This window comes from Mus pahari, chromosome 4, assembly GCF_900095145.1.
Source record: "Mus pahari chromosome 4, PAHARI_EIJ_v1.1, whole genome shotgun sequence".
Classification (NCBI taxonomy): Eukaryota; Metazoa; Chordata; class Mammalia; order Rodentia; family Muridae; genus Mus; species Mus pahari.
Window position 1 is genome coordinate 77785974 of NC_034593.1, and position 16295 is coordinate 77802268.

The 16295-nt window shown below is 43.2% G+C and overlaps 1 protein-coding gene across 2 annotated transcripts in view; it reads right to left on the reverse strand.

Moving 5' to 3' along the window:
- LOC110320417 (Fc receptor-like protein 2) overlaps nucleotides 1–5098 on the reverse strand; it is a 10198-nt gene extending 5100 nt beyond the window's left edge. For both annotated transcript variants that reach the window (XM_029537607.1, XM_021196430.2), the window contains exons 1-4: nucleotides 4937–5098; nucleotides 3660–3680; nucleotides 814–1080; nucleotides 314–595 (exon numbers count right to left, since the gene is read on the reverse strand). In XM_029537607.1, coding sequence (XP_029393467.1) covers nucleotides 314–595; nucleotides 814–1080; nucleotides 3660–3680; nucleotides 4937–5006 — 640 coding nt within the window. In that variant the 5' untranslated portion in view covers nucleotides 5007–5098. The remainder of the gene's footprint in view (nucleotides 1–313; nucleotides 596–813; nucleotides 1081–3659; nucleotides 3681–4936) is intronic.
- Nucleotides 5099–16295: the final 11197 nt, after the last annotated feature.

Sequence of the window (16295 nt, forward strand, 5' to 3'; positions counted from 1 at the left end):
TTAACGTCATGTCAGATATTATTATTTGTGCCTTCATTGTGTCACCTCCTAACTGGGGTGGGGAAGTCTCTCCTCATAGACAAAAGCTGAACTTCATTGACCTTTTGGTTTTCTGAGTAAAGTTACTATTGTCTCTTTTCTGAAAGGTAGGGCAAAGTCATTGGAAATTATGCCCCTACAGAAATTAGCATACAAGAGTCCCGGTGAGCCCTGTTGTCCACCCTCCAGGGATAAGGAGGAGCCTGCAGTCTGGCTGGTGCCCTTGCTGTCCCTGCCTGACTCAGCCCCATCATTCCAACCCACAGATGCTCACTATTCACATCTATGTAGGACCGGTGACTCTGCTTTGAGACACTGAGGGAAGCAGTCATTGCTTCACACCAGTAATTGCCCGAGTCTTCCTTCGATATTGCCGAGATGGTAAATTTTGCTGAGGTCCAGCCCGATTGCAATGTATGACCATCTTTGAAGAAGGAATAGCGTAGCTGGGTGGTTGCCCTGTCTGAAGGGAGCCAGGTGTTGCAGGACAGGGTCACTGAACTCCCCTCTATGGGCTGCAGGGGGCTGGCTGTCAGCTTGGGTGCTGGAAACAGCTCTGGAGGGAAGACAGAATTAGATGAGACCACCCGTTAGTAGTAGACTATACACTTCTCCAGAAGTGCCTGCAGAGCAAGACACATATATCCATGCTCCAGGACAGACAGCCTACTACCATTTATCCACCCTTGCTTAGTGTTGTGTGCCCTCTAGCCTGGCCCTCCTACGCAGGCACTCTCTTTCCTAGACACAGCCACTTGAAGAATGGTCTCCTACCTTGGACATTAAGCCACTTAGATCCTGTTTCTTCTGTTAATTCTATAAATAGGAAAAGTTTCCTATCTGCCTTACAGGAATAATAGCCACTGTCGCCGCGTCTTGCATTCCTAATGGTGTAGCTTGAAGCACTGCTGTAAGTTTCTATGTGAGAGCCATCCTTGAAGTACTTCAGTCTCTTTATGTCATCATTATTTTTCCCTGTGCAGCTTATCACTACTTGGTCTCCTTCATAAGAACGGTGTGGGATGCTGATGCTCAACCAGTCTGAAAAGGAAGCAAAGGTGCAGACAGTGACAACGTGAACCTCCGCCTCGAGGCTCCTGGGAAGACAGAGCCTCTCCATGTGTCTAGAAGCTGATGACCCACAGCTGCCTGGGCCCCACTAGCTTTGTTAACTTTCTGGCTCAGTGGGGTGAGCTTCGCTGGATGATTTTTTCCAGACATGCATTTTGTATGCATGTTAATAGACTGTATGCTATTTTCCCCAATTTCCAACAGCTGTACTAACCATAGACTTAAAATGAGTCCACTAGCTCATTGAGATAGCACAGGTGTGGAATTACAGCTATTCATAAAGTTAAGGTAGGTAGGTCACAGATTCAAAGCTACAGATGACGTTTAGGCCTAGCTTGGGTGACTTGGCAAGACTATGACTCACAATAAGCAGTAAACAGGGCCGGACATAAACAACTCAGTGGTGGGGTACTTACCAAGCACATGCAAGACCCTGGGCCTGAGCCTCAGTACTCCTTTTCTCTCTACTAGAAGATTCCACGTGTATCTCCTTATACCTATCGGTGTGGCCTCAGATCCCCCATGGCAACCATGATTAACACCCTCTGCTCGTCTCGTGCTTTGGAAACCTTGTAGAGTAACACGATAAACTCACAGTCCTTCCCTTGTGTGTCATTATCTCTAGATAAAACCATGGGGTCACAGAGGCACAAGCTCTGGAATCTACATTTCCAGTCCCTGACTACAAACTCTTTCAGAGGTGTCTGCAAATCACTGCCATGCTTGGCCCTGTAGGGTCCCCTCAAGGAAGAAGTGGGGCCTCTACTTACTCAGGCCATGGCTTCCCTTAGAGGACAGTGGTCATTTGGGGCAGGGGGGCTAATGAATAGCTCAGGTGTTTTGGATCTGCCACAGCAGGAGAAAACACAGAAGAGCAGAAAGGATCCTGTAAACCTCTCTGAAGAGAGAGGCGCTCACTAGCATGCTGCTCTGGCAGTCTGCCCCACGGCCTCCATCTTCCTACAGAAAGGTTTCAGTCTGCAAAGAGTTAGGAATTCAGCTTCAAATGCCAGATTGGAGACGTAGTGCACTAGGGAGGTAGCATGGTGAATGTCTGTTTGCTCTGATAAAAAGGCCAGACCTTGTTTCGAACATGGCCCTTCATCACAGAGCACCACTCCCGTTCAGAGTAAAATAAGACGCTGCCCAGTGTGAGGGAAGATGCAGTACAAAGGCCATGGTTAGTACCGGCCCAGCTTGTCCTTCTGACTCCCAACGGCCTGTCTCAGGAGGAAAAAGCTAAGGCCTGCAGACCCTAGAGTGACACCTATAAGGTGTAGATGAGGAACAGTGAGAACTGCCTAGAGCATATGTCACTCTAAAGCCCATCTCATGAAGATGATCATCTCCAATGAAGATCCATTCTTCCCTCCTTCCTTTATTTTTCTGAAGAAGCTGGGGACCAAACTCGGGACCCCACACATTCTACTCAGTTCACCTCATCCTCCAGGATGTTCGGTTTATGTGTGTATTTTTCATTGTTCACATATATCCACGTACACCTTTATATCTATACCGTGTTTGAGCTGCTCATTTAGACGGTTTCAGTAGGACAAAGTGTCCAGTCAAGCTCAAAGGTGCCTTCTGTGCAGCTTTGATTGGCTTTGAAAGATAATGGGAATAAAGATAGATGGCAGGGCGCATAGGTTGATAAAAGAAATGATGAAGGCCAAACTGAGAATGATAGAAGGGCTAGGAGACAGAGAAACGTTGTAGCAGTTTTCCCTGAGCCTGAAGTAAGGATGTAACTGCAAGACACTTGGGTTAGGGATCTTCATTTCTGAGATTTTTACTTAGAGCTGTATTTCCTCAACACGACCACAGTTATGCGTCTGTAAACATTTTTACCACAATTTCTGAAGGCTCCCTGGATCCCATGAGGTTGCTCTAGAGACATCCCCTACTAAGTAATTTAAAAACATTCTTGTTTAAGATTACAAAGCTGGGCACGCGAGTATCATCTCCCCTCCGCTTTGTAGGATGAATGTATTCTCAAAGGCTTAAGCAAGGAAGAAAGTATAATTTCCCAGGCTGCCATGAAACAAAGTGTTTTCTTAATTTTATTATATTAAAATTCCAATAAGAAAAGGAAAGCACATGAGGCACTGGATTGTTTCTGTCCCAATGAGGACCTAAGGGTGACCTTGCCTTCTGCAGAGCACCTCCTCTGCCACAAATATACTCTCAATCGCCGCTTGCGATGGGCGTGAGAATCTTTGTCCCCCCATAGCTACAGAGATGCCTTTCCCTTTGCAGTTATTCCCTTTCCTCTCCGCCAGGTCAGCGGCAAAGGGGAAATAATTCATTGCCTAGAGAGTCAGGACAGGGGTCTCCTTCCCGTCCAGCTGTAGCCGGCAAGACAGAGGTTGTGGTATCCCGGTCTCCACTGACCAAGGGTGAGGAGTGAGGCACCCCAATCCTGCTGCTCTCTTCGCCCTAACTCTGACTCAGATCCCTTCCGCTAAGATGCTTTACTGGGCAGAACCTCCCATGCCCAAGCGAGTGAGGCTCCGGAGATCTAAAGGAACAAAGAGAGAAGACTTGCTCACCGGACTGGACTCCGACAGGAGCTGCAAGGGAACAGAGGCAGAGGGATTACTCAGGGCCAAGGGCGGCACACTTTTTCAAAGGTCCTGACCCTCCAAGGTCCTGAGGACCCCCAAGCACTCCCCTCTCTTTTCCCTTTGCTTCTTTCCCCTCCCCCTTCCCTTTCATCTTCCCTCCTTCAGTTCCTCTATCTTTTCCCTCCATCTTTTCTTCATCCTTCCTTCTCTCACTCACAAACAACATTCCTACAGAACCCAGGATTCATTTTTATAATTCCAAGCATGTTACAGCCAGTTCTTGTCCATTTCCAGGACTTTGTCTTTTGTAAGCAGAATTTCAAGAGCTTCAAGTCTCCTACCTTTTTAATTTAAATGTTTATTTTTGAAATTAAAATAAAATCGTATCTCTTTTCTCCCTTCCCTTTCCTCTCCCCAGCTCTTTCTCAAATTTATGGTTTCTAATCCTCTCTCTCTCTCTCTCTCTCTCTCTCTCCTCTCTCTCTCTCTCCTCTCTCTCTCTCTCTTTCTCTGTCTCTCCATATATGTATATACATACATTCTACACATATACATCTATATATAATGCAACCTGCTCAATTCATATAATGTTACACACACACACACACACACACACACACACACATATGATTTCAGAGCTGTCCACTTGGTATTGGATAACCAGTTTGCGGGCTCCATCTTGAAACTACATCCACTAAAGAAACAGAGGACCTGCTTATATTTCATTGAGGTTAGTTCTCTTCCTTTCTGCCTTCTAGACCTACTGCTGTGTATGGGGCAGTGTTAGAGAGTCATGCTTTATGATATCAAATATGGTCAGCCAGGATTGAAGTCTATGTAGTGTCTAAATGTATGGAGATATGAGCTCAGCCAAAAATGGTGAAGCCTGAAGTAGAGTCTGGGCCTTGTGGTATAAGATTTATTAGGCGGCGCATGTGTTCACTCTAACAGAAATGACCTTTGAAGCTCTTTTAATGAAAATTTACTGTTTTCCTAGAGATCAAACAGAAATAATAGAGACAAATCACCAGCCTTTATTAAGAACACACACACACACACACACACAGCCTTTTCCTTTTTGGGGGAACCCTTTTCTCAGGTCCCATTTGCATTATACCTGCTAGTACTGGGTCAGAAGGAGAAACCTAGTGCTACCCCTAACCCCCAGCAGGGAGATATATGTTCAGGAAGTGTCTAGGGCTGACCAAGCAGAGGGAGTCCCACCCTGGCACCACCCCAGGCCTTTCGAGCATCTTACCTACCGATGACCAGAAGTAGCAAGCACAGAAGCATGAGACTAGAGGCAAGCAGCTCCCTTTGAGACAGGCGCATCTCAAGTCCTTAGGGCAGATGGACCACGGATCTGGGATAGAACACTGTGATTCAGCAGGGATCTGAAATAGGAAAAAAAAGGAAGTGGCAAAGTTGTCTGTCAATCAGTCCATACCCCAACCCAACGGGTGCTGCAGAAGCAAATGTCCTTCCTCTTTACAGACTTGCTTAGATATTTGCTCACTGGTGCGATAGGCTTCTTCCCGCGTAGGATGCTTTCCTTTTATAGATATGCTTTCTACTGCACTTGCCTTTCCAGAGAATACTGAGTTTGGGGCCCACTGAAATTCAAATCAGGTTCTCAGTAGTTTTCAAAATTTAAATCTCCTCTTAGGAGTCAAGAGACAGTCCCCACTGAGCGGCACCATTGCCAGAGCTGGACTGACTCCTCTCTAGAGTTCTAGGTGGTAGGAGAATGAGGATTTGTAAGAAATGGTGACAGATTTAACAAGTTATCTTTGGGTGGTAGGCATGCTCTTGGCACCAGAAGGTACATTTCCTGCTCAAAACTTCCTGTTCGGGAGATGGTTGGTCAGACACAAGTAGGAATGAAGAAGCAGGATGGCCAGAGTATGGCTACTGGAGGGTTTCTCTCTGGTCTGAAGGGCCTTCACTCACATAGGAAAGATTCTTCTTCCACTCCAAATAACGTGGAAGGACATAGGTGCTAGGGGGCGGGTGTTGCATTACTAGCTGTGTTGGTTGGTTTGTGTCAACTGAAACAAACAACAGCTGTCTGGGAAGGGGGACTCTTGACTGAGAAAATGCTTCTCCAAGAGATGCCCATAGGCAAGGCCGTAGTGCATTGTCTTGATTAATGATTGGTGTGAGTGGGCTGAGATCACAGGGAGTTGTACCACTCCTGGGCAGGGAGTACCTGACTGGATAAGAAAACGGGTTGAGTAAGTCATGGGGAACAAGCAATATTCCACCATGGCTTCTGCTCAAATCCAGGTTCCTGCCCTGACTTCCCTTCATGACGAACTTACCTGAAACAATAAGCTGAAATAAACTCTTTCCTTCCCAGATTGCTTTTGGTCATGGAGTTTTCTGATAGCAGTATAAACTCTAATGAAGACACTAGCTATACACACAACTGGATGGGTGGTTGCAGGGGTTTTGAGATCAGCCTAGGCTGCATTTCCCCAATGGCACTCTACAACTCTCTCCATAATTTGAGTAAAACTCACGTGTATTGCTTCACTGTCTTGGTGTGGAGAAGGCTGCTGGGAGAATCGGAAGCATCATCTGAAGGGCTTTTTGGAAAGCCAGTTGTGTTAGACAGTGGTTGTTGAGACAGACACATAAGGCAGGTGGAAAGATGTTTCCTTAAGGCAGACTCATAAAAAAACTTCACTAAAACAGACACAGGTGAAAAGATGTTCTGTTAAAGCAAGCACAAAGACTTATGATAAAGGGTTTCTTGCTAATGACACATGTATATTGGTTCACCTTATATTGTGTAGTTGAGCTCCATTTGTTAGGACTCCACAGGAAAAACTGCACCAAAAATACCTTTTGATGATATGTTGCGGTTTCATGCCACCTTTTTTTTGAATCAGGTAGATTGACAAAATGATGTCAACTGATCCAGACTCACGCAGTTTTGTAAAGACAGACTCACGTATTGAGACGAGACATGCAGTAAGGTAAGACCCATGGAGGACACGTGATATTTAGAGGAATTAAAACAGAACTCATCAGACCATGAGAGCGGCTTGCTCATAGAACTAACTGTGCAACACCTTTTGGTCTCATGTCTTCACTGGTCTTCACTTTGCTGAGAGAACAGCAAAAAACTTCTCCTGGCACCCCGGTTGGTCCTGACTTTGCTGAATTGTGACTATTTGGCTGAGACCTGGATATCTTCTGTTCAGTCTTGGCATTGCTGCTGATTCATGTTTGCTATGCCAACTATAAAACTAAACTGCTGGTATATTTGTAAAACATTTGCAAGCAGATCAAACTGCTGCTGTTGACCTATAAACTAAACTACTGATTTCCTAACAACACAGATGACATTTACTCGAAAAAACAATTCCTAATCAGGTCCGCTTCTCCCATATCCTTTCTTTTCCACTGCCTGTGGTGAGTGGTAGACTGAAAGAGAGGATAAAACATTTAAAAACCATCATTAAAAATACACTTTTAAAAATTAAGTTACAATCATTAAAGTAATGGTGATTTTCTCCATGTTGAATGATATTTAGAGCTTCAGGGAGCAGATTCAATGAATGTAAAAATGGCCCCTCTCAGGACACCAGAAACTATAACTGGGTAAGCAGTTCCTTCGGTAATTCTAGGGGTACAGATTTCTTCCTGTGTTCATCTTCCAGTGGTGCAGCTTTTATGCTGGAATCCTATACCCTATAAAACCTAATCCATGGACACTGTCATAAAAAGATTTGAAATAATGGAATGGAGTGGTTTCTCTTAGCCTAGCGCAGGCTCTGAAGGCAAGCCTGGATTGTGTGGCATGCCTGGACAGTAGGTGAGAGACACAATGAGCAACTTTTGGTCCTATATTAGGTCTGGCCACTGGCTTAAGTGCATGTGGAGAGACTCAGGGTTCAGTTACAGACACAAAAGCATCCTACTTGTAATAATAATCCAATCTCGCACCATTCCAAGGCACCCTTGCATAGGTAGGAGCTCTGTCTTTCTCAAGGACTAACAACGGCCAGAAAAACACAAGAACAAGTGCAAAGGCTCTGCTTTCAACTCTAGAGATGGAAGGCACGTAGCGATTATCAGAAAGTTGAAGTCATCTTGAAATAGTGGGTGTCCAAGCACCATTGTCAAGAATAGAGATACTCACAGCTCCAAACTGACATCCGTTTGACATTTGTGTGTCTGCTATCAGGGAGGGGAAATGGAAATGTCAGCAAGTTGTTCCTGCCTGGAACAAAACCCCTAAGGTCTGAACAGAAAAAGAACAATTCTGTCTGTCTCTATCTCTCTGTGTCTCACTGTCTCTGTCTCTCTCTCCCTCTTCCCTTTCCCGAGCCACCCCTCAGATATAACCCAGGACCTGGAAGATAAATCAATTCTACACACAGTCCTGATGTAATTCTCCGACCTGCCAAAATGAAAATAAGACACAGCTCGAGCAGGCCAGAAGCTTCTCTACCAGCTTTGTCCAGACTGCAGGCAGATACAGACATTAAGATTCCAGGAAATGAACTCAGGAAATACGTGGGTAAAGTGTTAGTTGCCCAAGCATGAGTTCAGAGCTCTAGCACCCACTTAAAATGCTGGGTGTGTCAGTGTGTGTCTTTAATCCCAGTGTTGGGTGGAGCGGGTCTCCACAGTTTTCTGGCTGGCCAGCTAGTCTAATCAATCAAAGAGCTCTGGTTTCAGTGAGAGATCCAGTAATAATAATAATAATAATAATGTGAAGAGTAAGAAAGGCATCTAATGTCAGGCTGTGACTTACAAAGACACACACACACACACACACACACACACACACACACACACACGTGTGCGTGTGTTCCAGGGAGTACAGTAATATGTATTACAAAAGGTTACGATAACTTAACATGTCCTTTGCCATTAGAATCTAATGGGGCTCTATAATAAGGCCTAAGTTTGGGCCTTTAGGAATTAAGTAATAAGGTTCTCTTAGCCTGGAGTTCCATTTCTGAGTTTGGAGCCCCGTGAAGAGATTTTCAAAGTAAAGAAAGTGGCCAGCTCGTAAAGAGCAGACTCTGAACCCCAAGTGAGAGTCAGATGCAAGGCTCTGGAGACTGGGTAGATACAACTTTAAAATATTGATAGTTTTACACATACATACAATATGTTTTGATCAAACCCAAGCTCCCCTTTCCTTGCACTCCAGTTCTTCCCCTTATACTCTATACCCTACCATTGATTCTTTCAAAATTTGATGTGCTTGCTTTTATTTTTAACCCACTGAGGCCACTCAGTGCTGTCTGTGTATGTGTGTAAGACCTCGGGGCCACGTCCTTGAAGAAAACAGACTCTCCCTCTCCCAATGGCCGCTAATGGCCAATAGCTCCTCGGCTGCAGGTGGGACCTTGTGACCACCTCCCTGCGCCACGCATGCATTTTATCTGGTGTGATTTGTGCATGCTGTCACAACCACTGTGAGTTCATATGTACAACTGCCCTATTGTGTTCAGAAAACACTGCTCTTACCATCTGTCCCACCTCTTCTGAGATGATTCCTGAGCCTCGGGAGGATGATATGTGGTGTAGATGTCCCACTTAGGGCTGAGCACCCCACGGTCTCTTGTTTCCTGTATTCTGACCAGTTGTAGGTTCATTGTCATCTACTACTAAAAGAAACTTCTCTGATGAGGTGTAAGAGATGTGCCGATCTACAGGTATAATGATAAGTCATTGAGAGTTGGTTTAATGCTATTTCATTAATGAGATAATATTTATAGATACTCCTTTAGGGTTCATGACTTATCTAACCACATATGTGGATACATTTTTTTTTTTTTTTGCTTTGGGATTCACAACTGTTCACACAGAGTGTGCACCAAGTACTGTATTCCATGGTTCTAAGGGACTTGTCTCAATATCAAAAACAGAAAGAAAAGGCGGACAAACTAGTCACCTCAGTTGTCTGGAACTAATACGGTGCCTTGTAAACGTTCCTTTGGATTCGTGTATCCTAGACTTGGGCCTGAAGAAAAGAACCTTGAATGCTGAAGTATTCAGAGAGAGAGCCTAGAGAAAGGCTGGCACTCTCTTAGCCAGAGAACATGGGTATGCACAGTACAGTAAGACACATGTTTTAAAACATTAACTATAGCCGGGCGTGGTGGCGCACTCCTTTAATCCCAGCACTTGGGAGGCAGAAGCAGGCGGATTTCTGAGTTCAAGGCCAGCCTGGTCTAGGACAGCCAAGGCTACACAGAGAAACCCTGTCTCGAAAAAAACAAAAACAAAAACAAAATTGTAAAAAAAAAAAAAAAAACATTAACTATGCTGCTTTAGCGTGTTTTAACACCACAAGGAACAATGGTGGCCTATACCCACAGGAGAAGTAGACAGGGACGCCTAGATCCCCTAATGATGGGTCAATGGCTGTCCCCTCTCTCTTAGAATGCTCTTGTCAGAGAAGCTTCCTGACTCGTTAAGTGAAGGCTGTGTGAGGTGTCTGGGGTTCTACCCCTGCCCAATAGTGACGAAGTGGCCTCTCTCCCACTTCTGTTTCTTCTATTGCACAGTGACTTAGTTCAGTAGCCATTTATAAAAATTCATAATACAAAATTACAACTCTAACCAGTTTTCGTGGGTGGCTTTATAGCATTGAACACACTGACACAGTCCTCACCATTACCCATCCAGAGCTTTTGCTCTTCCCTAAATCAAACACTACCCATTAAACACTAGCTTTCCACGACTCCTCCTCCTAGCCCCATAAACCACCACTAAGAGAGATGTCCACACACGTGGAATCACACAGTGTTTGGTTTGTGCGTGTGACTGCTTTAATGTCACCTATCATAATGCCTTGGGAATTTATCTGTATTGGAGAAAGTGTCGAAATTCTCTTTCTTCTTAAGGCTAAATAATGTTCAGCTGTGTGTGGGTATACACGTATGTGCCATGTTTTATCCATTCATGTGTTACTAGACACTTTGGTTGCTTTTTTTCTCCCCTAATGAGAACAACAAATACCAAGAACGATTGAGTGATCAATAACAATGGCAATGACCTATAGTGCTGAGGGTTTGTGGGGCCCCAGTGGCTAACAGCTGCAAAGGAGGTAACTCATTCCTGGCACGTGACTCTTTGTAGGGACAGCGTATCCCTACATAATCTCCTACAGTGGAGTTATAACGGAACTCCATTTAAACTACTTTTGTATGTATATATCTTAGAAAGCTACTGAGAACCTGTCTCAAAGACCCAGGAAAGAACTTACTATCATTTTACTAAGTGGACACAATATTAAACTGATTTCTAATGACTTATCCCCGTGCCCATAGACCAGTCTATCTCTCAACCCTCATCTGAGAGGTTTCTTTTAGCAGTAGATGATCAACACAGAAACTCACAGCCGGTCAATGTACAGAGAGTAAGAGACTGAGAAGTGTTTAGTTCTGATGTATATCTCTCTACCTCTATATCATCTATCTATATCACACCCTTCCTTCTGAGGGTTAGGGGACAGAAAGAATATAAAAGCCAGAGGTGGCAGATGACTATGGTGAGGTAGTGTTTCCTGGACACAGCAGGTCAGTTACACCTGTGAACTCGTAGTGGCTGTAACAAAATATGCCAGACTCGTGCAAGTGAATCAGACAAAACATGAGCATGGATAGGGCAGGTGGGCAAAAAGTCCCACCCCTAGCTGAGGGGCATAGCCAATTGATAGCCTATGTGAGAGAGAGAGTTGGTTTTATTTAAAGGTATGATTACTGGTAGGGTGTCCCTACTCCAGGAGATGACCACATACCCAAGAGTATCTGGACTTGATGGGCTTAAAAAGAAGGAGGAGGAAGAGGAGGAGGAGGAGGGAGAGGAGGGGGGAAGGAAGCAGAGGAGGGGAGAAGGAGGGAGATATGAAGCTGCGTGGGTAGGGAGATGAGAGAGGATCTGAGAGGAGGAGTGGGTATGGGCAAAGCAGAGCATAGGAAATTCTTGAAGAATTAATAAAATTACTTTTATAGTTGGGTTCTCTTTTGTCTCTACACAATTGAGCTCTCTGTATATTCTGAATATTAGTGCTTTACCATGATGTATTTGGTGAATATTTTCCCTGTCCTTTGAATCTTCTTTCACTTGGTGAATTGCACATTTAATACACAGAACTTTCAAATTTTTATATAGTTAAATTTGTTTTTCTTTCATTGCCTATGCTTTTGGTGTCAGAGGCAAGAAATTGATGTAAAACATGCCATTAGCATTTTTCTTATGTTTTCTAAAAATTTAATAGCTCTAGAACTTTTATTGAAGTCTTTAAACTATTTTGAGTTAATATTTATATGAGATATAAGACTTTTCCTTAGTACATGTGTATATCCAGCTTTCCAGCACCGTTTAAAAATGCTTTTAATTGAAATAAAATTATATTATTTCTTCCCCCTTTTCTTCCTCCAGCCTCTACCAACTACCCTCCCTCAAAAACCTTCCTATGCCTCCTCAAGTTGATAGCCTCTTTTTCTTCAATTATATATGTTATATATATGTATATGTATATATGCAACTGTGGAGATCTTTCTGTTGTGTGTATACAGTTCCAAGGCTCACCACTTTGCATTGGAAGACCAATAAGGGGGATCATCCCTTGGAGAAGCTGATTCTTTCTTCCAAGTCAACAATGGCTTGTAGTTCTTTGTTCAAGAGTGAGACCCCATGAAAATTTTCCCCTTCCATGTGCTACACAGCAAGATACTTATTAAAAATTGAAATCGTGTCATTGGTTGAAATGACTTCTTTTTTATATATGAATTTGTTTGGGTCTTTTCCTCTGCATCTAGCTAAGGGAGCAATTTATCTTTTCAAAGAGTCAATTCATCCTTGGTCACAGAATGTTTAGTCTGTTGCTTACTGCTGCTCTGTTATTAATTTTTCACTTTTCTCTATGACTTTTAAGTTTTGTACCTTTTCCTCTTAACATTCAACTTCCTCAATATTCAATTTTTGGTTGTTTGTGATCTTTTGCTTCTCTTTTTTCTCTCTTCTCCTCTCCCCTTTCCTCCCTTTCCCTTCTTCCTCTTCTCGTTCCTTCCCACCCTCAGATAAGATCTAAGCTGTCTTCAAACACACAGTCTCCTGCCTCAGTTTCATATTCCTTCCTTTTCAGATGCAGGGCATATTGACCCAAGCTTCCCTCTTAGAACTTCCTTACTGTTATTTTGAGACAGTGCCTCTCTATGTGCTTCAGGCTTGATTCAAATTTCTCATCACTTTGCCTTAGCCTGCCAAGGGCTGAGCTGAGTGACCTGTGGTACTAGGTCCAGTTTAGAACTTCGGTGTTGCTTCCTACAGGGTTTGATGTGTTTTGTTTCTATTTAACTTATCTCTAAGTTTTAAATGCTACTGGTCACTCAGGAGCATATTGTTTGAATGCTGTACATTTTGAAAGGTCTCTTAGTTCTTCTAACAATTCTCCCCAAGTTGTATTCCATTGTGCTCAAAAGAAGTACTTGAACTGACTTAGCACTCCTTAAGCTTGTCCACTGGTTTTGTGGCCTTAGTCAGTCCCATCTGAAGAATATCTCATGGGCACTTGTGAGAACATGTGTTCTGCTGGTTTGGGTGGAATATTCTGCAAATGCCTGTTACATAGTGTCATAGTAGAGTTTGTAGATGTGATTTCTTGTTGGCTTTAATGTCTGGATACTGTTTCAATTGCTGTTAGTAGGATGTTGAAGTCTCCTGCCACCTTAGCTAGATTTCTGTTGCTGTGATAAAACACCACTCACTACCAAAAGCAACTTGGGGAGGAAAGGGTTTATTTTACATTATAACTTACAGCATTCATGAAGAAAAGTCAGGGCATGAACTCAGGACAGAAACCTGGAAACAGGATCCTGAGCAGAGGTCATAGAAGAATGTTACTTACTGTAGCTTGTTCCCCATGGCCTGCTCCATTTGCTTTCTTGGACACTCCAGGAGCACCTGCCCAGCAACGGCACTTCCCACTGTGGACTGGGCTCTTCTACATCAGTCATTGATGAAGGAAACACCTCCACAGTCATGCCTACAGGCCAGTCTGATGGGACATTTTCTTACTTGAGGTTTCTTCTTCTCAGATGACCCAAGATTGTGTCTAGCTTGGAAAGCAGTAACAACAACAACAACAACAACAACAACAAAGCAAAACAAAACAAACAAACAAATGGACCAGTACGTGCACTGTTTATATTACAACTCATGCCTTCCTTTAGATCTAACATTTCTGTGTATACTTGGATTCTCTGACATTGAGTGAATATATATTTTATCATTGTTACATTCTCTAGTCTTAATGAATTGACATCTTTACAGGGGTCTGGTCACAGCTTACCTTTTCCCACTCTTTTTATAAAGCATGTGTAAAATATGAAGTCTCCAGACTCACTTCTGGTTCTCACTTTCATGTGCTCCTCTATGCCTTCACCTTTAGCTTATGTGTCTTTTCAGACAATATAGAGGTGACCTTGTGGTTAGTCCATTACCTGATTGTGTTTCCTTTAGGTAGAGATCTCGGGACTCTTGGGACTTACTTCTGCTATTTTTGTGCAGTTTTCTAATAGCTTTGTGTAGCCTTTCTTCCTGTCTTCCTCTTTTGCCACTGGGGCCTATGGTTTTTGTGGCCTGGTGAAATGCTAAGCTGTTTCCTCTCTCATTTGTTTATCTGCAGTAATCACTTTGTTGTTACTGTGTAACTCCCATTTGAAGATCTGGTAGTTGTAGTATCTGTTTAATCTGGTCACAGTTTACACAGTTTATTGGCTTCATGCAAATATTCTAGAATTTTCCACATACAAATCTTTTATATGATAGTTTGCATTTTTTAATATGTATATTACTGAACCACTTGTGTCCATAATTCACTATTGGGCATTCTGACTTTTGTTCTTTATAGCAGAAATTTAAAAGATTTGCATACTGCCATTAGGGTAATGTGATAGGTGAGTGAATTTGGTTATGAATATATGCCACTGTCTCTATAAAACCAAGACCTTTTTCATCCCTGACATTAAGGCATTCTACAATTCCTACTTAAGGTGGGCTTATTGTTACCAATCTTCTCTTTTCTTCAAGATAGTGCTTCTCTGTGTAGCAGCCCTTTGGATTGCTGCACATTTAGTTTTATTTGTAAAAATTCATTATTATAAATTTGGGCAAATTATTTAAAAAAGCACAAAGTTCCATGTACCTCTGTCCATCTTGCTGCATGTCAGTAGTATTTTATATAACTATAGTACACATAAAATCCAGAATATTGCTAAAGATGTAGCTTAGATCCATGGCCTTCCACGTTCCATCCAGAGTGCCCCGGGGATCTGGGAACACTCCACGTGCAGCCTCCTTTCCCTCCAGACAATGTTAGGGATGACTGATGGTCATTCACTGCTTTAGGAAAGAGCTGAGTGTTCCCCCTACTCCCACCATCTGGGAGGCAGATGCAGGCAATGACTGCAGGCACTTAGCACAGATCACATACTAACCAAGCCTGCTGCTCCGTGATGTAGAACCTCCCTCATACTCTGGAAACATTTAAGAGTGGGTACACCTGTCCGCTGAGACTGAAACCTCTTCTTCAGCCCCATACTGTATTCTTCACGCATAAAGAAGATTCCTCTCAGATCTTTTCTAACTCCCCCCTTTTCCATCCCTTCCTGAAAATCTAACAGTTACTCACTGTGCTTAGTTAACACTTCACCAGTTTATATTTGCATTTATTTTTATTATTTGTGCATTCACCTGTATGAAAGTATCAAGGACAGTTTTGTAGTTTTGCCTAGTTACCACAATAGGATATTTATTTACACTGTTACACTAAAGGTCCGCAGTGTTTACTCTGTCCTAATCATACATACTGTCCACACCATTTCTATTTGTTAATGTTTGCCTTTCCTCAAATACTGTATAAATAGAGTCACGTGGCAGGTGTTTCTCCCTGTTTAGTGTACTTTTCTTTTTTTCTTCCATCGTTTGTTTTTGGTTTTGGTTCCCTGTGTAGCTCCAACTCTCCTAGAACTCACTCTGTAGACTAGGCTGGTCTTGAACTTAGAGATCTGCCTGCCTCTGCCTCCTAAATTTTGGGATCAAAGTGTATGCTCTCCTCCCAGCCAACCCTTCTTCTCCCCCCTGCTGGCTGGGATACTTTTCTTAAAGTTTGTCCATGTTTTTGTCCATATCTATAATTTGTCTGTTTTCACCATGGAACACACCAGTTGCTTAACCCATTGATGAGAATCTAAGTAGTTTTCACAGGTTTTAATTGTTATGAATAAAGCTGCTGTAAATATTTACATGGAGCAACCCATGGCTCCAGCCACGTATGTAGCAGAGGATGACCTTGTTGGGCATCAATGGGAGAGAGGCCCTTGGTCCTGGGAAGCCTTGAAGCCCCAGTGTAGGGGAATGCCAGGGTGGGGTGGTGAGAGTGGGTGGGTGGGTTAGCACCCTCATAGAAGCAGGGTGAGGGAGGACGGGATAAGGGGTTTCTGGAGGGGAAACCAGGAAAGGGGACAACATTTGGAATATAAATAAATAAAATATCCAATAAAAATTTTTTAAAAAGCAGCTGTCTAAAGATAAATTTTCATTTCTCTGTTTCGAGTTCGGGTGTTAGATGGTAGGGCAAGTCCC